This window comes from Phocoena phocoena, chromosome 3 (assembly GCF_963924675.1).
Source record: "Phocoena phocoena chromosome 3, mPhoPho1.1, whole genome shotgun sequence".
In the NCBI taxonomy this organism is placed as follows: Eukaryota; Metazoa; Chordata; class Mammalia; order Artiodactyla; family Phocoenidae; genus Phocoena; species Phocoena phocoena.
This window is the reverse complement of record NC_089221.1, coordinates 123234505-123258367: the sequence shown is the minus strand read 5'-3', so window position 1 is coordinate 123258367 and position 23863 is coordinate 123234505. Positions and strand designations below refer to the sequence as shown.

The 23863-nt window shown below is 42.5% G+C and overlaps 1 protein-coding gene across 1 annotated transcript in view; it reads right to left on the bottom strand.

Moving 5' to 3' along the window:
* Positions 1–23863, bottom strand: part of SH3RF2 (SH3 domain containing ring finger 2) — a 124974-nt gene that overhangs the window by 9642 nt on the left and 91469 nt on the right. Inside the window, exons 5-6 of the mRNA XM_065874425.1 lie at positions 5752–5843; positions 4060–4230 (exon numbers count right to left, since the gene is read on the bottom strand). Of these exons, the coding sequence (XP_065730497.1) occupies positions 4060–4230; positions 5752–5843 (263 nt within the window). The remainder of the gene's footprint in view (positions 1–4059; positions 4231–5751; positions 5844–23863) is intronic.

Below are 23863 nucleotides of genomic sequence, written 5' to 3'. Positions count from 1 at the left end.
GGAGGAGGAGGAGGAGGGGGAGGGGAGGGAGGAGGAGGGGGAGGGGAGGGAGGAGGAGGCAGAGGGGGAGGAGGAGGGGGAGGGGAGCGGGGAGGAGTTGGCTTCTGCAGCCTCTGAAAAGGGAGGAAACTTATGCCTCTACCGAGACTGTGCATGGAAGAGGAAACCAAAGGGATGTAGGTGCTGTTAGGAAGGGCTTGAATGAAAACGTGACAAGTGTTCTGTACCACCTGAGCCAGGGGATAACTCTGGGATACAGGAACTAGGTCATGGTGGCAGATATTTAGTTGTGGTTGGCACAGCTGGACAGGCTGGTGGCACCACCGAGCACAGAGGACTGGAGCTTTACACAGCATAGCAGCCTTTCCTCTCTCAGTAATTAAAAGGCTCCCTTGCTGAATTGTAAATCAAAACCCTGGCGTTTTTGTCAACTCTGGTCTCTAATTGATCCTTAAACTCTGGCTGGCTCAGTTCATTAGGAGATGATGCTAGTAAGAGCAGAGGTTCAAATGCTCAGGGGGCACTACACACCTTTGAGGTCTGGCTGTCTTATAAAAGGCAGCCCTGTACACCACGGGGGCTGGTGGCAGTGCAGAGCCATCACTGCAAACAGACAACAAAAGTGGGGCAAAACCTCTCACACACGCAGAACGTTAGAACAGAAAGGGGCCTTGCGCACATAGTCCAACCCACTCGGTAGGAAAAACTCAGCTGACAAAGGGTGGCATCATTCAGCCCTGAGAAGTGGGAGGAATTAAACCTCCCAAAGTGGGAAGGGCTGTTAAGAACAGGGTGAGCTGCCCCCAGATAGACAAACTGAGCATGTCATCTGCGTCCAAGATTTTGGGGATGGGAACTTTCTCTGCATCTGAGAGGCTGTCAAGGAAAACACATACACACAGAAAGCATTGATCTGCTGTCACCTAATAGCCCTCAGGAGATTATACTGTGACAGGGACTTTCCTTTTTAGAAATGCTGGCTCTCTAGAAGCAAACACACACATCAGCATAAGTAGCATCTCAGTATATGCACATATGCAGGTTTCTATGAGCTGGGGGTGGGGATGGACTCATGGCAAGCTATGCTGGTGCTGAAACTCCATCCACTGCCTAACATGTGGCCATAATGGAGCGGGTGAGTCTAGATGCTCATGACTCGCCCAAGAACAGATCTAACTTGGAGAAAAGCCAAGGAGAAAACGGGAAGCTGGAGCCTTGAAGTACACTGGAATGGAGTCCTACATGCATTCTAGTTAGGGTGACCTTACGTCCAGGTTTTCCCAGGAGAGTCTCAGTTTACACCTGCTCTCCTGGTAGAGTGTCCCTCTTTTATCTCAAAAGCATCCTAGTTTGGATAGTAAGTTATATGGTCACTCTTCTTTTAATGTTTTTTTTATGGAATATCCAGGACTTTGGGCTAAGGCCTGATGCATAAGCAAATTCCCCAGTAGTAGAGATGGTCCCTAGAGGGTTCATGATAAGATTCCATGGAAGACTGTTCATGAGTTAGGGTAGGTCCTTGCTCTTCGTTGTCACTTCTGGATCATCCTCCCACTCTTCTCAAGACTTCCCAGCTTGGGTTCACATGATTAGACTCCACCACCTACCACCCTGCCGTGTTGGAGCCATCATTTCCCCTCTTTCCTTGAGGAATTGAGCTCCTGGATCACTGTCCTTCTCTCCATCTCAATGGATCCTGTCATGATGATCTCATCTAGTCTTAGGGCTTTAAATACCATCTCAAGGCTGGACCTCTTTCTTAAATGCTAGACGTGTATACTCAACTGCTTACCAATGTCTTTACTAGGAATACTAAGGCATCTGAGACTTAATCTTCTATGAGCCAAGCTTTTGCTTCCCCCCAACACCTCAAAACCTGTTTGTTCCTCTTTGGGTTTTCAACTTCATCTCAGTAAAAGGCAACTCTGTCTTCCAGTTACTCAAAGCAAAAAAAAGTGGACTCACCATGAATCCTCTCTTCTTTTACACCCAGGATTTGATTTGTCAGAAAATCCTGTTGTCTCTACCTTCAGAATATACCCAGAATCTAACCACTGCTCCCTCCCTCCACAGCTAGCGCCTTGGTTCATTTCACCGTCACCCCCTCCCCCAATCGGATTATTACAATATCAGCTTAACTAGTCTCTCTGCTTCAACCTTTTCCTATCTATAGTTTACTTTCAACCCAGCAACTAGAGGGATTCTGATTACAACATAAGTTAGATCATGTCATGCTTCTGCTCAAAGCCCTATAAATAGGTTAAAGCCAAATTCCTCATGATGACCAAGGAAATTCTGTGTGATCTGAATCCCTGTTACCATTCTGACCTCATCACCTATTAACCCCCTCTCACTTCCCTAACCCAGTCCTATTGGCCTTCATGTCAGGCGTGCTCCTCCCTCAGGGCCTTTGTTCTGTACTTGCTGTTCCTTGGGCCTGGAACACACCTCCCTCATTTCTTCATTCTACCTTCTTACCACTCAGTAAGGCCATCTCTGACCAAGTGATTAACATTGTAATCACCCCCATGCAAATTCTATCCCTGACTTCTTTTTTCTTCTTAGAGCTTATCATTAGCACGCCATATATTACTTGTATGCCTTGTTTATTGTCTGTCTGTCCCACTAGAATGTAAGCTCCACTGGGAGAGGATACTGTGTCTTTTATTCACTGGTGTTTCTCCAGTATCTAAAAAGGTGCCTGACATATAGTGCTCAGTACATATTTGTTGAATAAATGAATTAAAGCATCAGTTGTAGACATCCTTAGTTTGCCTTTGGAGCTTTTGCAGTTTTCTAACAAATTCCAAGAACCTTCCATTTGAAAGGAGTAACTATGATCCTCTATTCCAATTTTCTGGCATGTGAAGAAATCTTTTTGCCTGGATCTGTTGGAACCCACAATTTACCTGTAGTCTTTCTAGAAAGGGGATCCACCACCTCACCAGCCAGACTGATTAGAAAACTCTATGGGTTAGAAAGTACAGTCTTTTATTGAACCAGAACCTTCTAAGTTGTATTAACTGGTTCACTGTCTCCTCATGGAACAAATCTACTTCCTGGTCTACACATTCTGTTATGGTTCCTGTGACCCTTGTCTTCTGCAGCTCAAATAATCCTACTTTCTTTATAGGTTTCTCCAGTGATATAGTTTCTGTCTCCTCACCATTGCTGCCCTCCGCTGGACACACTGCCCCGCCTACATGAAAGTCCCCAAAACTGGCCATATATGACTCTAGCTCTGACCCCCATAGAGTAAAATGGGATTATCCCTTTCCTTGGAGTTATGACTCTCTGATATGTCATAAAGACAGAGTGTATGTGTAGTGATGGTCTTGCTACCTTGTGACAGGCTTTGCCTGGACTTGTGGGGGTGGGGGTAGGAGGAACCATGGATAGTTTTGGGGTCTGTGTGTAGTTGTGGTCATATGAGGTGGCTGGACAAACTGTATGCCAGTGAAATTGATGAATGTGCCAGAGAATGAAAAAGATTGAGAAAAGCTGTTTGGGAAGAAGATCTTCAGGGTAACTAGCATGTGACCCTGGGGTATGGATGGATGGATAGTGGTCTGAGTCACAAAAACCCTGCCTAATGGACCAGAATCCTAGGAAGTCTCCCAAGGTGCTCCAAGAGGTCTTCTGATCATTGTGTTTTCGCATTGTGCCATGATTGTGAAGTGTCAGGGTGCAGGGTGTGAGGTGCAATTGGGGGAGGGCATTATATAGTAGAAAACCTGAAATCTAGTTGTTGAGCAGACTGGTTAACTCTGCATATCAATTTCCTCATCTGTAAAATAACATCTACCTTAAACAAGATTCTTGAGCATAGCCAATGAGTTAAGAGATGCAAAAGTGCTTGTGAAATGTGAAGAGCTATTTAAAAGATAACTATTCTGCTATTTTTTTTTTTTAAGTTAAGTGTTAGGAGGGTAGTAGAGCAAAAGCTGTTTCTTGGCCCTTATTCTGAAAGGGCATTGAGTCCTTCAGAGATTCAACCCACAGATGGCACCTGGCCTAGGTGACCTGACCCTCTGATGCCTGAGATTGGAGAGGACCCACCTGAAAATGGGGATGACATAGTTGTTGGGGAAGATGCCGACTCGCCCGGTCACCAAGGAGACACCCCTGAGCCAGCCATCCTGGTACTTCCCCAGGACCCTGATGCCCTCTCCCTTCTGCAGGTCCAGTTCATCGGGTCCATGGGCTGAGTAGGAGTGCAGGGCTACAAACCTGGGGAGACACAAGGAATTGGTAAAGGAAGCTGGTGAGCAGAAGGCATGGAACCAGTGAAGGGTGAAGCGAGAGGAAAACTCAGAGCCCACTTGCCCGGTGTTTAGCAACAACACCTTTTAAGAACTGAAATCTCACTATGTAAAGCAGATGAAAGTGGTGGAGCCTGGTTGAAGTAGCAATGGAGGCACCCAGATCCCTGCCCCCACCTCCTCCCTGCTCCTCCACAGAGTGCCCCACAGCTGCAAATCACTCATTTAGGTCACATCAGCACTTTGACAATGGGGAAATTGGTCTAGAATAGAGAAAGGAGTTGGTGACCAGGAATCAGGGGCAGAGCTGGGTCTCAAACCTGGAAGTGATGGTTCTATCTAGGATGCTTTTTCACACTGCTTAGAGTATCCCCCAAGACAATGGTCACAGCCATCAAGGTTCAGGGAACTGAGGGCTCAGAAGAGAAACCTCTCTGATCCACTCCCTCTCCTGAGGGTAGGGACATGTCTGACCCCCAGGAATGGCCCGAGGAGCTTAGCTTAATGTAGGCCGGAGGTGGACATGGGAAAATGGGAGGTGGGTGTTAATTTCAGTGTTTGGCACTCAGTGGAATACTGGCTGCATGTTGGCATGGAGGAGGATGGGCTTGAAACATGGTAGAAATGTTCTTGGGTTAGAGCAGTAACTTGCCTCTCCACACAGGAGTTGGGCAGGTGACATCCAGGTATGAGCCAGGGGGTGAAGACCCTGGGGAATAGTGAGGCTGTGGTAGGAGAATAACTGCCCGACTAAAGGCATTAAAAATAACCCACTTTGGGGCTGCCCTGGTGGCACAGTGGTTGAGAGTCCGCCTGCCGATGCAGGGGACACGGATTCGTGTCCCGGTCCGGGAGGATCCCACGTGCCGCGGAACGGCTGGGCCCATGAGCCGTGTCCGCTGAGACTGTGCGTCTGGAGCCTGTGCTCCGCAATGGGAGAGGCCACAACAGTGAGAGGCCCACGTACGGCAAAAAAAATAAAAAATAACCCACTTTGGCTTGCCAGGTTCGGGGTTACCAGTGTATGGCCTCAGGCTGGATGTTAGGAAGTCCTTCTAGACTCTATGGACTGAGACACTGAAAGGTTTTATCAAAGGGGCTAGGAGAGTATTCTCATCTGCAAGGTTCCTTTCCCCTCTAAAATGCTATATTTATTTCTTGCTGATTACTAGAGCAACATCTATTGATGATCTTGCATTGTGAATCTAAAGGAAGACAGTAGAAATTGCTCAGTACCTAAGCTTCCTGTAATGTTTTGGTATATAATCTTCCAGTCTCTTTCTACTTTTGTAAAATAATGAGCCAGGATGATGTGGTTTGGTAATTTGTGTTTTTCACCATTATTCCCTTTGGAGGTTGTAAAAGAAGGGGAGCTGTTATCTCTCTGGATGTGTTGGTTGGGGACGGGGGATGCTTGATGGCAGAGGGATGGCAAAGATGACCCCTCTGTGCCAGGACCGGGAGTGGAGGGTTGAGCTTTTTTACTCACATGTTAGCTGAGAGGTGTTGCTGGGAGCCGGGCAGACTGATGATGGCCGTGGAATGTCCTGGGGAGGCAGGTGCAGGGTGATAAGTGCTGACCTACACAGACAGAAAAGCCAGGCAGAACCAGTGAACATCACCAGCCAGGCCCACAGCAGAGGCAGCCTGACGCAACCAAAAACCAAGGGCCACGCCTGGCACCACCCAGCATGTGTCTTCTCTGTGGTTTGGGGCTGTAGGCAGAGCCAAGTAGTGGTAGATTGGTTTATCGTTTGCTGGGGTGGCATGCCAGGGTCGCAATCCAAAAGACTGCTCAAAGAGGGCAGAGGAGAAGACCTGTCTAGTTTACAGTCAACAGGGTACTGCCAGGATCCTTGATCTCTTCCCTGGGCCCCTCCCTACCCATCTCCCACTGCACTCACCTCCCTCTATGAAAACCTATTCTTATAAAATGATACAATAGCTAATACTGAGAACTTAACACTTGCCAGGCAGTTTTAAGAGCTTTACAAGTATCAGCTAATTTAATCCTTATTAAAGGGACTATTATCATCCCTATTTTTGGATGAGAAACTGAGGGAAAGAAAAGCTACCTAACTAGTATGAAACAAACTTTTAAACCAGGTTGTCTAGGTCCTGAGCCCACACTATCAGTATTAACAGACACACAGACACACAGACACACACACTCACACACTCACACTCACACACACACACCAGTTTACCCAGTGACTTAAGGAAGGTAAATCTGCATCCTCTTTACTTTTCCAGGATGAAAGAGGGAGCAATAATGCTAAAAGTATCTGGAAACTGCCTATTATCCTGGCATCTTGCCTGTTGTCTAACATCTTACCTTGCTCATTTCCTTCTTGGCATATACCACAGGCTGTGATTGTTTCCTTGTTTAGTTACTGACCATCCCCCATCACTAGACTGTAAGTTCCATGAGGGCAGGGACTATGTCTTTTTCATCATTGTATTTCTTATGTGCCCAATATGTACTTGTAGCTTAAAGAATGAATAAATGAACAAAAAGATCTTTCTACCCAGTCCACCAAGGACTGATGAAACCTCAACCATCTCCATGCCATCCAGAGTAAATACATTCAATCTGTCTTCAGTTGTCAACTCATAAGCGATGGTAGCTACATATGTGTGCCTTTTTACGACTATGCTTTTGTGGGTATAACTATTATTTGCATATGTGTGTTTGGGCAGTTGCTAATCCATTACCAAGTACATTTATCTCTGGTTCTTTCTACAATTGCGTATGCTCTTTCAGAACCCATGACAATTGTATGTACATGTATGATGGCACTGGTCTATTGTATGTCTGATTATGTTCACATATGTGGGTCTGTGGATTGATAAGCATGTATACTCTGTGTGATTATATGTATGTATGGTTGTAAATGTCTATCTGGAATTCTGTGCGTAGGTATGTAAACTCTAGAGGTGTGTGCAAATATGAATGGGTATAGTTTTGTGTGTGTGCCAATGACTGTGGAAATATATGTATGGCTGCGTATGTATGTGTGACATTTCAATCCAGGTATAGGATCAGAAAACTATTCTAGTCAGATAGTAACAAGTGTTGGCAAGAATGTAGAGAAATCAAAACCCTCATACAGTGTTGGTGGAAACATAAAATGGTTCAGGCCCTTTGGAAAATAGTTTTGCGGTTCCTCAAATGACTAAACATAGAATTACCATATGACCCAGTAAGTCCAATACCCAAGAGAGATGAAAACATATGTCCACACTAAAGCTTGTGCATGAATTTTACAGCAGCATTATTTATAATAGACAAAAGGTGGAAATAACCCAAATGTCCATTGACTAATGAATGAATAAACAAAATGTGGTGTATCCATACAGTGGAATATTATTCAACCATAAAAGAAATGAAGTATTGATATATGCCAGAACATGGATAAGCCTTGAAAACATTATGCTAATTGAAAGGAGTCAGACACAAAAAACATTACATAATTCCATTTATATGAAATGACCAGAAGAGGCAAATCTATATAGAAAGTAGATTAGTGGTTTCCAGGGGCTGGGGATATAGGGGGATATAGAAATAATAGTTAAGGATACAGGGTTTCTTTTTGAGGTGATGACATATTGTAAAATTGTGGTGAAAATGGTTGCACATATCTGTGAATATATTAAAAACCACTGACTTGTACATCTTAAATGGCTTAAATGTATGTTATGTGAAATATATTTTAATAAGCTTTAAAAAAAGATGCCAAAAAGCATATGATCATCTCAGTAGATGTAGTAAAAGCATTTGATAAAATTCAACATCCATTTATGATAAAAACTCTCCAGAAAGCAGGCAAAGAGGGAACATACCTCAACACAGTAAAGGCCATATATGGCAAACCCACAGCTAACATCGTACTCAATGATGAAAAGTTGAAAGCATTTCCTCTAAGATCAGGAACAAGACAAGGATGTCCACTTTTGCCACTTATATTCAACATAATTTTGGAAGTCCTAGCCATGGCAATCAGAGAAGAAAAAGAAATAAAAGAAATGCAAATTGGAAAGGAAGAAGTAAAACTGCTTGTTTGCAAATGACATAATACTATGAGTAGAAAATCCTAAAGACACCACCAGAAAAACTACTAGAGCTCATCAATGAATTTGGTAAAGTTGCAGGATATGAAATTAATGCACAGAAACCTGTTGCATTTCTATACACTAACAATGAAAGATCAGAAAGAGAAATTAAGAAAACAATCCCATTTACCACAGCATCAAAAAGAATAAAATACCTAGAAATAAACCTACCTAAGGAGGCAAAAGACCTGTACTCTGAAAACTATGACACTGATAAAAGAAATCAAAGATGACACAAATAGATGGAAAAATATACTGTGTTCTTGGATTAGAAGAATCAATATTGTTAAAATGACCATACCACCCAAGGCAATCTACAGCTCCATTGCAATCCCTTTCAAAATACCAATGGCATTTTTCACAGAACTAGAACAAATAATTTAAAAATTTGTATGGAAACACAAAAGACCCCGAATAGCCAAAACAATCTTGAGAAAGAAGAACAGAGCTGAAGGAATGACACTCCTTGACTTCAGACTATACTACAAGCTTATAGTCATCAAAACAGTATTGTACTGGCACAAAAACGGATACACAGATCAATGGAACAGGATAAAGAGCACAGAAATAAACCCACACACTTACGTTCAATTAATCTATGACAAAGGAGACCAGGCTATGCAATGGAGAGAAGACAGTCTCTCTTCAATAAGTGATGCTGGGAAAACTGGACAGCTACATATAAAAGAAAGGGGGCTTCCCTGGTGGCACAGTGGTTGAGAGTCCACCTGCTATGTAGAAAAATAAACTCTAAATGGATTAAAGACCTAAATGTAAGACTGGATACTATAAAACTCCTAGAGGAAAACATAGGCAGAACACTCTTTGACATAAATTGTAGCAATATTTTTTTGGATCTGTCTCCTAAAGTAAAGGAGATAAAAGCAAAAATAAACAAATGGGACCTAATTAACTTAAAAGCTTTTGCACAGCAAATGTAGCCATTGACAAAATGAAAAGACAACCTACTGAATGACAGAAGATATTTGCAAATGATATGACCAATAAGGGATTACTATCCAACATATGTAAACAGTTCATACAACTCAACATTAAAAAAAACAAACAACTGATTAAAAATGGGCAGAAGGTCTAAATAGATGTGCTTCCAAAGAGGAAATGCAGATGGCCAACAGGCACGTGAAAAGATGCTCAACATTGCTAATCATCAGGGAAATGCAAAACAAAACCACAATGAGATATCACCTCACACCTGTGACAATGGCTATCATCAAAAAGGACACAAATAACAAATGTTGGTGAGGATGTGGAGAAAAGTAAACCTCTGTACACTGTTGGTGGGAGCCACTGTGGTGCAGCCACTGTGGAAAACAGTATAGAGGTTTATCAAAAAAAAAAAAATAGAACTAACATATGACCCAGCAATTAAACTCCTGGGTATATGTCCAAAACAAACAAACAAAATAACAACAAAAAACACTAATTTGAAAAGATACATGCACTCCTGACCTAGAGGAACTTGACCAACAAGTGGAAGATGACGAGAGAGCCTGAGCCAAGATGGCGGAGTAGAAGGATGTACTCTCACTCCCTCTTGTGAGAACAACAGAATCACAGCTAACTGCTGAACAATCATCGACAGGAAGACACTGGAACTCACCAAAAAAGATACCCCACATCCAAAGACAAAGGAGAAGCCACAATGAGATGGTAGGAGGGGCGCAATCCCAATAAAATCAAATCCCATAACTTCTGGGTGGGTGACTCACAAACTGGAGAACACTTATACCACAGAAGTCCACCTACTGGAGTGAAGGTTCTGAGCCCCACGTCAGGCTTCCAAACCTGGGGGTCCGACAACGGGAGGAGGAGTTCCTAGACAATCAGACTTTGAAGGCTACTGGGATTTGATTGCAGGACTTGACAGGACTGGGGGAAACAGAGACTCCACTCTTGGAGGGCATACACAAAGTAGTGTGCACACTGGGACCCAGGGGAAGGAGCAGTGACCCCAGGGGAGATTGAACCAGACCTCCCTGCTAGTGTTGGAGGGTCTCCTGCAGAGGTGATGGGTGGCTGTGGCTCACCGTGAGGACAAGGACACTGGGAGCAGAAGTTCTGGGAAGGACTCCTTGGCATGAGCCCTCCCAGAGTCCGCCATTAGCCCCACCAAGGAGCCTGCAAGCTCCAGTGTTGGGTCACCTCAGGCCAAACAACGAACACAGGGAACCCATCCCCACCCATCAGCAGTCAAGCAGATTAAAGTTTTACTGAGCTCTGCCCACCAGAGCAACAGCCAACTCTATCCAGCATCAGTCCCTCCCATCAGGAAACTTGCACAAGCCCCTTAGGTAGCCTCATCCACCAGATGGCAGACAGCAGAAGCAAGAAGAACTACAATCCTGCAGCCTGTGGAACAAAAACCACATTCACAGAAAGATAGACAAGATGAAAAGGCAGAGGGCTATGTACCAGATGAAGGAACAAGATAAAACCCCAGAAAAACAACTAAATGAAGTGGACATAGGCAACCTTCCAGAAAGAGAATTCAGAATAATGATAGTAAAGATGATCCAGGACCTCGGAAAAAGAATGGAGGCAAAGATCGAGAAAATGCAAGAAATGTTTGGCAAAGGTCGAGAAGATGCAAGAAATGTTTAACAAAGACCTAGAGGAATTAAAGAAAAAACAAACAAATGAACAATACAATAACTGAAATGAAAAACACACTAGAAGGAATCAATAAGAGAGTAACTGAGGCAGAAGAATGGATAAGTGACCTGGAAGACAGAATGGTGGAATTCACTGCTGCTGAACAGAATAAACAAAAAAGAGTGAAAAGAAATGAAGACAGGGGCTTTCCTGGTGGCGCAGTGGTTGGGAGTCCGCCTGCCGATGCAGGGGACATGGGTTTGTGAACCGGTCCAGGAAGATCCCACATGCCACGGAGCGGCTAGGCCTGTGAGCCATGGCCACTGAGCCTGTGCATCCGGAGCCTGTGCTCTGCAACGGGAGAGGCCACAACAGTGAGAGGCCCGTGTACCGCAAAAAAAGAAAAAAGAAATGAAGACAGCCTAAGAGACGTCTGGGACAACATTAAATTCAACAACATTCACATTATAGGGGTCCCAGAAGGAGGAGAGAGACAGAAGACCAGAGGAAATATTGGAAGAGATTATAGTCAAAAACTTCCCTAACATGGGAAAGGAAATAGACACCCAAGTCCAGGAAGTGCAGAGAGTCCCATACAGGATAAACCCAATGAGAAACATGCCGAGGCACATAATAATCAAACTGACAAAAATTAGAGACAAAGAAAAATTATTGAAAGCACCAAGGGAAAAACAACAAAATAACATACAAGGGAACTCCCATAAGGTTAACAGCTGATTTCTCAGCAGAAACTCTACAAGCCAGAAGGGAGTGGCATGATATACTTAAAGTGATGAAAGGGAAGAATCTACAACTAAGATTACTCTACCTGGCAAGGATCTCATTCAGATTTGATGGAGAAATCAAAAGCTTTACAGACAAGCAAAAGCTAAGAGAATTCAGCACCACCAAGCCAGCTCTACAACAAATGCTAAAGGAACTTCTCTAAGTAGGAAACACAAAAGAAGAAAAAGACCTACAAAAACAAACCCAAAACAATTAAGAAAATGGTCATAGCAGCATACATATTGATAATTACCTTAAACATTAATGGATTAAATACTCCAACCAAAAGGCACAGGCTTGCTGAATGGATAAACAAACAAGACCCATATATATGCTGTCTACAAGAGACCCACTTCAGACCTAGGGACACATACTGACTGAAAGTTAGGGGACGGAAAAAGATATTCCATGTAAATGGAAATCAAAAGAAAGCTGGAGTAGCAATACTCATATCAGATAAAATAGACTTTAAAATAAAGAATGTTACAAAGGACACTACATAATGATCAAGGGATCAATCCAAGAAGAAGATATAACAATTTTAAATATATATGCACCCAACATAGGAGCACCTCAATAGATAAGGCAACTGCTAACAGCTCTAAAAGAGGATATTGACAGTAACACAATAATAGTGGGGGAGTTTAACGCCTCACTTACATCAATGAAAAGATCATCCAAAATGAAAATAAATAAGGAAACAGAAGCTTTAAATGATACAATAGACCAGATAGATTTAATTGATATTTATAGGACATTCCATCCAAAGACAGCAGATTACACGTTCTTCTCAAGTGAGCACGGAACGTTCTCCAGGATAGATCACATCTTGGGTCACAAATCAAGTCTTGGTAAATTTAAGAAAATTGAAATCATATCAAGCATCTTTTCTGACCACAACACCATGAGATTAGAAATGAATTACAAGGAAAAAACTGAAAAAACACAAACACATGGAGGCTAAACAATACGTTACTAAATATCCAAGAGATCACTGAAGAAATCAAAGAGGAAATAAAAAAATACCTAGAGACAAATGACAATGAAAATACGAGGATCCAAAACCTATGGGATGCAGCAAAAGCAGTTCCAAGAGAGAAGTTTATAGCTATACAAGCCTACCTCAAGAAACAAGAAAAATCTCAAATAAACAATCTAACCTTACACCTAAAGGAGCTAAAGAAGAACAAACAAAACCCAAATTTAGCAGAAGGAAGGAAATCATAAAGATCAGAGCAGAAATAAATAAAATAGAAACAATAGCAAAGATCAATAAAACTAAAAGCTGGTTCTTTGAGAAGATAAACAAAATGGATAAACCGTTAGCCAGACTCATCAGGAAAAAGAGGTAGAGGACTCAAATCAATAAAATTAAAAAACGAAAAAGGAGAAGTTACAAAAGACACTGCAGAAATACAAACCATCCTAAGCAACTACTACAAGCAACTCTATGCCAATAAAATGGACAGCCTGGAAGAAATGGACAAATTCCTAGAAAGGTATAACCTTCTAAGACTGAACCAGGAAGAAATAGAAAATATGAACAGACTAATCACAAGTAATGAAATTGAAACTGTGATTAAAAATCTTCCAACAAACAAAAGTCCAGGACCAGATGGCTTCACAGGTGAATTCTATCAAACATTAAGAGAAGAGCTGACACCCTTCCTTCTCAAACTCTTCCAAAAAATTGCAGAGGAAGGAACACTCCCAAACTCATTCTATGAGGCCACTATCACCCTGATACCAAAACCAGACAAAGATACTACAAAAAAAGAAAATTACAGACCAATGTCACTGATGAATATAGATCCAAAAATCCTCAACAAATTACTAGCAAACAGAATGCAGCAACACATTAAAAGGATCATACACAATGATCAAGTGGGATTTATCCCAGGGATGCAAGGATTCTTCAATATATGCAAATCAATCAATGTGATATAGCATATTAACAAATTGAAGAAGAAAAACCATATGATCGTCTCAGTAGGTGCAGAAAAAGCTCTTGACAAAATTCAACACCAATTTATGATAAAAACTCCAACCTGGGCCCGTGTGCCACAACTGCCAAGCCTGTGTTCTGGAGCCTGCGGGCCACAACTGCTGAGCCTGTGTGCCACCAGTACTGAGGTCTGCACACCTGGAGCCTGTGCTCCACGGCAGGAGAGGCCACCACAGTGGGAGGCCTGAGCACCGCAAAGAGGGGTGGCCCCTGCTCACCGCTTTTGGAGGGAGCCCACACGCAGCAGCGAAGACCCAATGCAACCAAAAAAAATAACTAAATAAATATTTTTAAAAATGGTTAAAAAAAAAAAACTCTCCAGAAAGTGGACATAGAGGGAACCTACCTCAACATAATAAAGGCCACATATGACAAACCCCAGCGAACATCATTCTCAATGTTGAAAAACTGAAAGCATTTCCTTAAGATCAGGAACAAGACAAGGATGTTCACTCTCACCACTAGTATTGAACATAGTTTTGGAAGTCCTAGCCACAGCAATCAGAGAAGAAAAAGAAATAAAAGGAATACAAATTGGAAAAGAAGAAGTAAAGCTGTCACTCTTTGCAGATGACATGATACTATACATAGAGAATCCTAAAGATGCCATCAGAAAACTACTAGAGCTAATCAATGAATTTGGTAAAGTTGCAGGATACAAAATTAATGCACAGAAATCTCCTGTATTCCTATATACTAATGATGAAAAATCTGAAAGTGAAATTAAGGAAACACTCCCATTTACCACTGCAACAAAAAGAATAAAATACCTAGGAATAAACCTACCTAGGGAGACAAAAGACCTGTATGCAGAAAACTATAAGACACGGATGAAAGAAATTAAAGATGATACCAACAGATGGAGAGATATACCATGTTCTTGCATTGGAAGAATCAATATTGTGAAAATGACTATACTACCCAAAGCAATCTACAGATTCAATGCAATCCCTATCAAATTACCAATGGCATTTTTTTACAGAACTAGAATAAAAAATCTTAAAATTTGTATGTAGGCACAAAAGACCCTGAATATCCAAAGTAGTCTTGAGGGAAAAAAGTGGAGCTGGAGGAACCAGACTCCCTGACTTCAGATTATACTACAAAGCTACAGTAATCAAGACAATATGTTACTGGCACAAAAACTGAAATATAGATCAATGTAACAAGATAGAAAGCCCAGAGATAAACCCACACACCTATGGTCAGCTACTCTATGACAAAGGAGACAAGGATATACAATGGAGAAAAGACAGTCTCCTCATTAGGTGGTGCTGGGAAAACTGGACAGCTGCATGTAAAAGAATGAAATTAGAACACTCCCTAACACTATACACAAAAATAAACTCAAAATGGATTAGAGACCTAAATGTAAGACTGGACACTATAGAACTCTTAGAGGAAAACATAGGAAGGACACTCTGTGACATAAATCACAGGAAGATATTTTTTGATCCTCCTCCTAGAGTAATGGAAATAAAAACAAAAATAAACCTATGGGACCTAATGAAACTTCAAAGCTTTTGCACAGCAAAGGAAACCATAAACAAGATGAAAAGACAATCCTCAGAATGGGAGAAAATATTTGTAAATAAATCAGTGGACAAAAGATTAATCTCCAAAATATATAAACAGCTCATGCAGCTCAATATTAAAAAAACAAACAACCCAATTCAAAAGTGGGCCAAAGACCTACATAGACATTTCTGCAAGGAAGACATACAGATGGCCAAGAAGCACATGAAAAGTTGCTCAACATCAGTAATGATTAGAGAAATGCAAATCAAAACTACAATGAGGTATCACCTCAAACCAGTTAGAATGGGCATTATCAGAAAATCTACAAACAACAAATGCTGGAGAGGGTGTGGAGGAAAGGGAACCGTCTTGCACTGTTGGTGGGAATGTAAATTGATACAACCACTATGGAGAACAGTATGGAGGTTCCTTAAAAAACTAAAAATAGAATTACTATATGATCCAGCAATCCCACTACTGGGCATATACCCAGAGAAAACCATAATTCAAAGAGACACATGCACCCCAATGTTCATTGCAGCACTGTTTACAATAGCCAGGTCACGGAAGCAACCTAAATGTCCATCGACAGGCGAATGGATAAGAAGATGTGGTACATATATAGAATGGAATATTACTCAGCCATAATAAAGAATGAAATTGGGTCATTTGCTGAGATGTGGATAGATCTAGTGACTGTCATACAGAGTGAAGTAAGTCAGAAAGAGAAAAACAAATATCGTATATTAACTCATATGTATATATATATATATGGACCTAGAAAAATTGTACAGATGAACTGGTTTGCAGGGCAGTAATTGAGACACAGATGTAGAGAACAAACGTATGGACACCAAGGGGGGAAGCGGCAGGCGGGTGGTGGTGGTGGTGTGATGAATTGGGAGATTGGGGTTGACATGTATACACTGATGTGTATAAAATTAATGACTAATAAGAACCTGTTGTATAAAAAAATAAATAAAACTAAATTCAAAAATTAAAAAAAAGAAAAGATACATGCACTCCAATGCTTACAGCAGCATTATTTACGATTGCCAAGATATGGAAGCAACTTAAGTGTCCATCAAGAGATGAATGGATAAAGAAGATGTGGTATATTGATGCGATGGAATACTACTCAGCCATAAAAAAGAACAAAATTTTGCCGTTTGCAGCAACATGGATGGACTTGGAGGGCATTATGCTAAGGGAAATAAGTCAGACAGAGGAAGACAAATACTGTATGATATCACTTATATGTGGAATCTAAAAAATACAGCAAACAAGTAAATATCACAAAAACAGAGCAGACTCACAGATATGAAGAATAAACTAGTCGTTACCAGTGGGGAGAGGCAGGAGGGACAATATAGGGGTGGGGAAGTGGGAGGTACAAACTATTGTGTATAAGATAGGCTACAAGGATGTATTTACAACATGGGGAATATAGCCAATATTTAGTAATAACTGTAAATGGAGTGTGACCCTTAAAAATTGTATTTAAAAAAAACCCCAAAGACTATTCCATGGTTATCCATCTGAAAGCCTCTAACACTGCATAAAGTGCTCTGAGCTTTGCAATCAAACACTTTCATACTGGTTTCCTTAAACAAGCTGCTGGCTTTGGGCTAGGATCTCCTTCCCTGCAACTGGGCAAGATAAAACCCTGCTCGGATTGGGAGATGTGCCAAGGGAGGGCCTTGTTGTGTGAACAACTAATCTTATGTTTGTGTAGGCTGTTGGACCACTGATTAAGCAGGATGAACCTCACTTAACACCTGTGACTTTCCAGTGTTATGTTTGAGTAAAAAGCCCTGCCATCCATAAACACTGTTAATCACTTAGGGAGGAGGAAAATGCCAGCATGCAAAAAAGTCATCCCTTCATTGTACCAGGCTTTTTACCTCTCTAGGTCTTCGACTAGAGAGGGGATCTTTCCCCCTATTTGGAACATGGAACCCTGCCAGAACTGAAATCACTGGGCTTGTGATGGAGTTCCTTCTAATGTGGAATGGGAAACGAGGACAGATTCTCAGATTTTGAGGTGTCTGAGAGGAGAAGGAAGAATACAAATGGAGAAGGAGGGGGAGGGAGAGAGGGAGATAGTGGACAACTCTGAAAGTTGGGGAGAGAGTCAGAAACTGAGACTGAGACACAGTGGGAGAAAGAGATAGATCCAGAGGGATAGAGGAAACAAGAAGAAAAGGGAGATTAAGAAAAGACTGGGGAAACTTGTAACCCATTCAGAAGACAAATAATCCAATTAAAAAGTGGGCAAAAGACATCACAGAAGATGATATATTGAGTGGCCAGTAAGTACATGAAAAAGTGCTCAACATCAACAATTATCAAGAAAATACAAATTAAAACCACCATGAGATACCACTATACACCTATAAGAATGGCTAAAGTTAAAAACTGACCGTACCAAGTGGTGGTGAGGATGTGGAGCAACTAGAATTTTTTTTTTTTTTTTTTTTTTTTTTTTTGCGGTACGTGGGCCTCTCACTGTTGTGGCCTCTCCTGTTGCAGAGCACAGGCTCCAGACGTGCAGGCTCAGTGGCCATGGCTCACGGGCCCAGCCTCTCCACGGCATGTGGGATCCTCCCGGACCGGGGCACGAACCCGCGTCCCCTGCATCGGCAGGCAGGCTCCTAACCACTGCACCATCAGGGAAGCCCTAGAATTCTTATATGTTGCTGATGGAGATGTAAAATGGTGCCACCACACAAGACAACAAGTTGACCGTTTTAAATAAAGTGAAATATACACTTACCACTCTACTCAGCATCCTACTCACAAGTTTTTACCTAAGAGAAATGCAAACTTATGTCCATACAAGGACTTGTACATGAATGTTCATAGCAGCTTTATTTATTTTAGCCAGAAACAGGAAACAACCCAAATGCCAATCAATGGGAGAACGAATAAACAAACTGTGGTACAAACACAGTGGAATATTCCTCAGGAATACATGCAACTACATGGAAGAATCTTAACATCATCCTAAGTAAAAGAAGCATGAAACACAAAATTACATATTCTGTGATGCCATTTATGTAACATTCTAAAAAAAGCCAAAACTATAGTGATGGCAAGATTAGGGATTACCAAGAGCCAGGGATGGGGAGAGATGATTGATTGCAAAGGGGCACAAGGAAACTTTTGGGGGTGATAGAAATGTTCTACATCTTGATTTTGTTAGTCATTACCTTTTTACATCTGCCAAGTCGTTGAACTGTATGCTTAAAATCGTTGAACTTTATGTAACTATAGCTCAATAAAGCTGTTAAAAAAATAGGAATATATTATCTAGCTGGCAGGAAACATCCAATTGGCCATAGCTTGACCCAGCCCAAGCTCTGGGATTGGTCAGCGAAGGAGATAAGGGTGATGGCTCAGCTTCACAGTGAACAGCTAGGCAGTGGCCCTCATGGCAGGGGGCCACCTGAATAGGAGAGAAATCAAAGGTGGAAACCTATGCATCAGACAGAAGCTCAGTAAATAAGGTGAAAACAAAAATGAATGAATGAATGAATGGAGTGATAGGAAAAGAGAGCAAGATAGATAAAGGCAGGGAAGGAGGACAGACAGAACAAGACAGAAACAAAGGCGCCACCCAGTAAATAAAGACAACCAGGTAGACGGCCAACTTCTGAGGAGGCAAGTCTGTTCCTGTCACTGGCATCCAAGACAGACGCCCAACCTGTCTGAGTGAACGGGCCTCTGGCGGGTGGTTTCCTGAGGTCAGTTGTGACCTCAGGTCCCCGAGCTACAAAGGGTTTGTGAGGCTGCATGCGAGGTCCTCTAGCATCTGGTGCTTCCTGGGATAGGATTTGGGGATCTGAGCAGGATCAGGGAAAGTGTATGTACTTGAGGCTAGGGGTGGGTATTTCTGCTGCGATCTTAAAACAGTTTTTCCTCCTTTTTGAAGGCAATGACTCATTTAAAAGAAGTCTTTATCGGGAACAGAAGAATCCACCGCTGTGTGGCCTCTGGGTGTTTTCAGGTCTCGAGGTGTTAAGTGAGGAAGGAAGGGGGCACGGCGCCTGGCACAGAGCTGCTGCAACATTCCACTGGCCCTGTGCCAGCCTCGTCAGTCATGTGGGCACAGAGTCAGCTCGCGTCCAGGAGTCTGGAGGCAGGTCTAGCCTAGTACTCAAGCATGCAGCTCTAGCATTTTCCAGGATGTGTGATCTTGGGCAAGGACTGAACACTGTGGCTCCTCCACTTCGTCATCTGTTAAAATGGGGGCAGTAATGGTATTTGTCTCATAGCGTTGTTAGGAGGATTAAATAAAAGAATCCATGGACAGGATTTAGTGCATCATAAGCAAGTGCTCAATAAATATTACTTATTTTAAAATAGAGTTGATTTACAATGTTGTGTTAGTTTCAGGTGTGGAGCAAAGTGATTCAGTTATACATATATATATATATATAAATATATATATTCTTTTACAAAATTCTCTTCCATTATAGGTTATTATAAGATAATGAGTATAGTTCCCTGTGCTACACAGTAGGTCCTTGTTGGTTATCTTTTTTTTTTTAACTTTTTATTTTATATTGGAGTATAGCTGATTAACAATGTTGTGATGGTTTCAGGTGCACGGCAAAGTGGCTCAGCCACACATGTACACGTATCCATTCTCCCCCAGACTCCCCTCCCACCCAGGCCGCCACATAACACTGAGCAGAGTTCCCTGTGCTACACAGTACGTCCTTGTTGGTTATCCTTTTCAAATATAGCAGTGTGTCCATGTCAATCCCAGACCCCCTAACTATCCCTTCCCTCCACCCTTCCCCCCTGCCCCGTAACCAAAAGTTCATTCTCTAAGTCTCTGATTGCATTTCTGTTTTGTAAATACATTCACTTGTACTTCTTTTTAGATTTGGTTATCTATTTTATATATAGTAGTGTGTATATATTAATTAACTCTACTTATTTTGATCTACCAAGAGATTAGCTGCTGTGCGGGGTGGGGTGGGGTGGGCTGAGCAGCTCCTTTTATGCGACGGCCCCGCGAGGTCTTGGACTGAGACCAGGACCCAAGGATGCAGTGGGGGATGGCAGTAAGCAGCCCTACTCTTCTAGAGGAGTTTTCAGGTCCCCGGCTTTCCCAAATGTAAGTTTGCTGTTCCCCCCCACCCCACCCCCATGCTGTGGCACTCAGCTCTTTCCTCCGGGGCTCATGCCTTTCAGTAGCTTGGTGGGTATGGGGTACTATCTTCCTCAACAGAGTGTGACCTACTCCCAAGCCCTTGTGGTCCTGCATCTCAGTATTCCCAGGAGCTAACAAGGGCCTGAACCTACAGAGTGTTCACTTAGGGTCGGGAGAAGGGCTGCATTTTAGAGACAGAAAATTAACTATTATACGGTAGTTTCTATACCAACACTATGGATAATCTAGAGTCGACCACTGAACTTTATGAAGTTAAAAATTCATTCTCGTCTTTAATTAAAAGAGGCTTGCTGGAGAGGGTGTGGAGAAAAGGGAACCCTCTTGCACTGTTGGTGGGAATGTAAATTGATTCAGCCACTATGGATAACAGTATAGAGGTTCCTTAAAAAACTAAGCATAGGGGGCTTCCCTGGTGGCGCAGTGGTTGAGAGTCCGCCTGGTGATGCAGGGGACGCGGGTTTGTGCCCCGGTCCGGGAAGATCCCACATGCCGCGGAGTTGCTGGGCACGTGAGCCATGGCCGCTGAGCCTGTGCGTCCAGAGCCTGTGCTCTGCAACGGGAGAGGCCACAACAGTGAGAGGCCTGCGTACTGCAAAAAAAAAAACTAAAAATAGAACTACCATACGACCCAGCAATTCTACTACTGGGCATATACCCTGAGAAAACCATAATTCAAAAAGAGTCATGTACCACAATGTTCACTGCAGCTCTATTTACAATAGCCAGGACATGGAAGAAACCTAAGTGTCCATCGACAGAGGAATGTATAAAGAAGATATGGCACATATATAAAATGGAATATTACTCAGCCATAAAAAGAAACAAAATTGAGTTATTTGTAGTGAGGTGGATGGACCCAGAGTCTGTCATACAGAGTGAAGTAAGTCAGAAAGAGAAAAACAAATACTGTATGCTAACACATATATATGGAATCTAAAAAAAAAAAAAAGGTCATGAAGTACCTAGGGGCAAGACGGGAATAAAGACACAGACCTACTAGAGAATGGACTTGAGGACATGGGGAGGGGGAAGGGTAAGCTGGGACGAAGTGAGAGAGTGGCATGGACATATATACACTACCAAACATAAAATAGATAGGTAGTGGGAAGCAGCCGCATAGCACAGGGAGATCAGCTCGGTACTTTGTGACCACCTAGAGGGGTGGGATAGGGAGGGTGGGAGGGAGGGAGGGAGACGCAAGAGGGAGGATGGGATGGGGGTTCAAGAGGGAGGGGATATGGGGACATATGTATGCATATGGCTGATTCACTTTGTTATAAAGCAGAAACTAACACACCATTGTAAAGCAATTATATTGCAATAAAGATGTTAAAAAATAAATAAATAAATAAAATTAAATTTAAAAAAAAAAAGAGGCTTAAGAGCCACAGTCAGCAATTGCAATGTGTGGGCCATAGTTGGTCCTGGGCACTGGAGTTAATGCAACCAACAAGACACATAGAGCTCCTTCCTCAGGTGGATCTCACCATGTATACCAGGGAAGACACTTAAACCCATAGTTATGTAAACATGGTGCATGTTGGCGCCGCCGAGGGGTGGGGCTGAAGGTGCTCTGGGCGCTGCTGGGAGATGCTTGCCTTGATCTCCAAGAGGTATTTCAGTCACAGCCTATGATTCCAACACTAACTTGTGATACACAGACCTCACTGTCATCAATTCCCATTTTTACAGATGAAGAAGCCAAGATAGAAAGATTACATGATGTTCAGGAGATGGCCAGCAAGTCACTGGTTAAGTTGACACCAGGAGCAAGGACTCTGGCCCGGAGCCCCTTCTGTGAATCAGCAAGGTTAGCACTTAACTCCATTTGGCTAGAGGGCTCAAGTATGTGAGGCATGTTTGTGCATCCCTGGAAAAAGCCGTGTAGCCAAATTCAGCATTCTGTTTTTATGTTCACAGGTATATCATGTTCATGACAACCACCATCCCTGGCCAGTGTCCCCCGTAATATACAATAGATCTGGAGGGAGGTTGAATATGACGTTGTTTTTGTTTTGTTGTTTATCTTCCTCCTTCCCTGGCCAAAGCGATGTCCCAACAGAGTCAGAGCTCCTTTTGCCAGACTGCTCTCCTTCCTTCTCTAAGCCTGTCTCAGAACCAGTCCGGCCTGCAAAGCCTCCCTGTTCTGGATGAGCAGGGAGCCACCATCCAGTGCTTTGATTTGCCCTGAGAGTAAAAGCGTTGTCTGAAAAAGAAAACTCGATCATGAGCTGGCAGCAGGTCCCTTTAGGTCCACCTCGAAAAATGTCTTCTAAAGTACACAGCGAGGTCAGCAGGGGTAATATTATATAATGCTGTGAAGCCAACTATATCTCCATTTTCTAGGTAGTCATCGAAGCTTTGAATGTGCTCTGTGGTCTAGCCCCTGCCCTGCTCTCCAGCCTCACCTTCCTCCCCTCCCCCTCCCCGCTTCACTTCCTTCAGCCGTGAGGTCTTTTCTCAGCTCCTTGAGCAGGTCACACTGCTTCTGTCACCCCTGCCCTTTCTATGCCCCCCACCCCCATCTCCACTCTGTTATTTTCCCTCGTTATTGACATTTAAAATTATAAATACAGTAGGCATAGAAATAAATGTATATAATTTTTTGTTATTTAAAGAAGAATAACAAAACTAACACCTGCATACATACCACCCAACTCAAGAAACAGAATAAAAATAGGAATTGAATACTGTACTTAGAGGCCCTCTGCATATTCCTCTCTAATCAGATCTCTTCCCTCCTCCCAGAGCTAACTACAATGCTGAAATTTTATTAATTGTTCCATTGATTTTCTATGTAATTTTTAACAACGTTGGTATACATCCCTAAACCATATGTGGTTGAGGTCTGCCTGTTTCTGAACAGTGTGAATGGATTCACATTGCGTGTGTTCTTCTGTGACTCGCATCTTCGGCTTAACACCAAGTTGTTGTGGTTGGTTTTCACTGCTGTCCTGTATTTCACTGTATGCGTCTACCACCATTTAACCATCCTATCATTTATGTGTCATTTGGGTGATTTTCAGTTTGGGGCTGTCCTGAAGGATGTTGCTATGAACATTCTTGTATATGTTCCCCGTGCACATGTACAAGAGTTCCCCCAGGATCTACACCTACGAGTAGAATTGATGGGCCGTAGGGTAGGAGCCTGCTCAGTTTTATTAGGCAATAACAAACTGGTTCCCAGCATGGCTGTAACAATTTACACTCCCACCAGCAGTGAATGACAATTCCTGTTACCCCACCGTCTCACCAGTGTGTGTTAATGCTGAGCTTTTTAATACCTGTTTGTGGTGGGTGTGAAATGATATCTCATTGTGGTTTCAAATTAATTTCTCTGAGTACTGATGAGCTGGGGTTTCTTTTCAAATGTTTATGGAC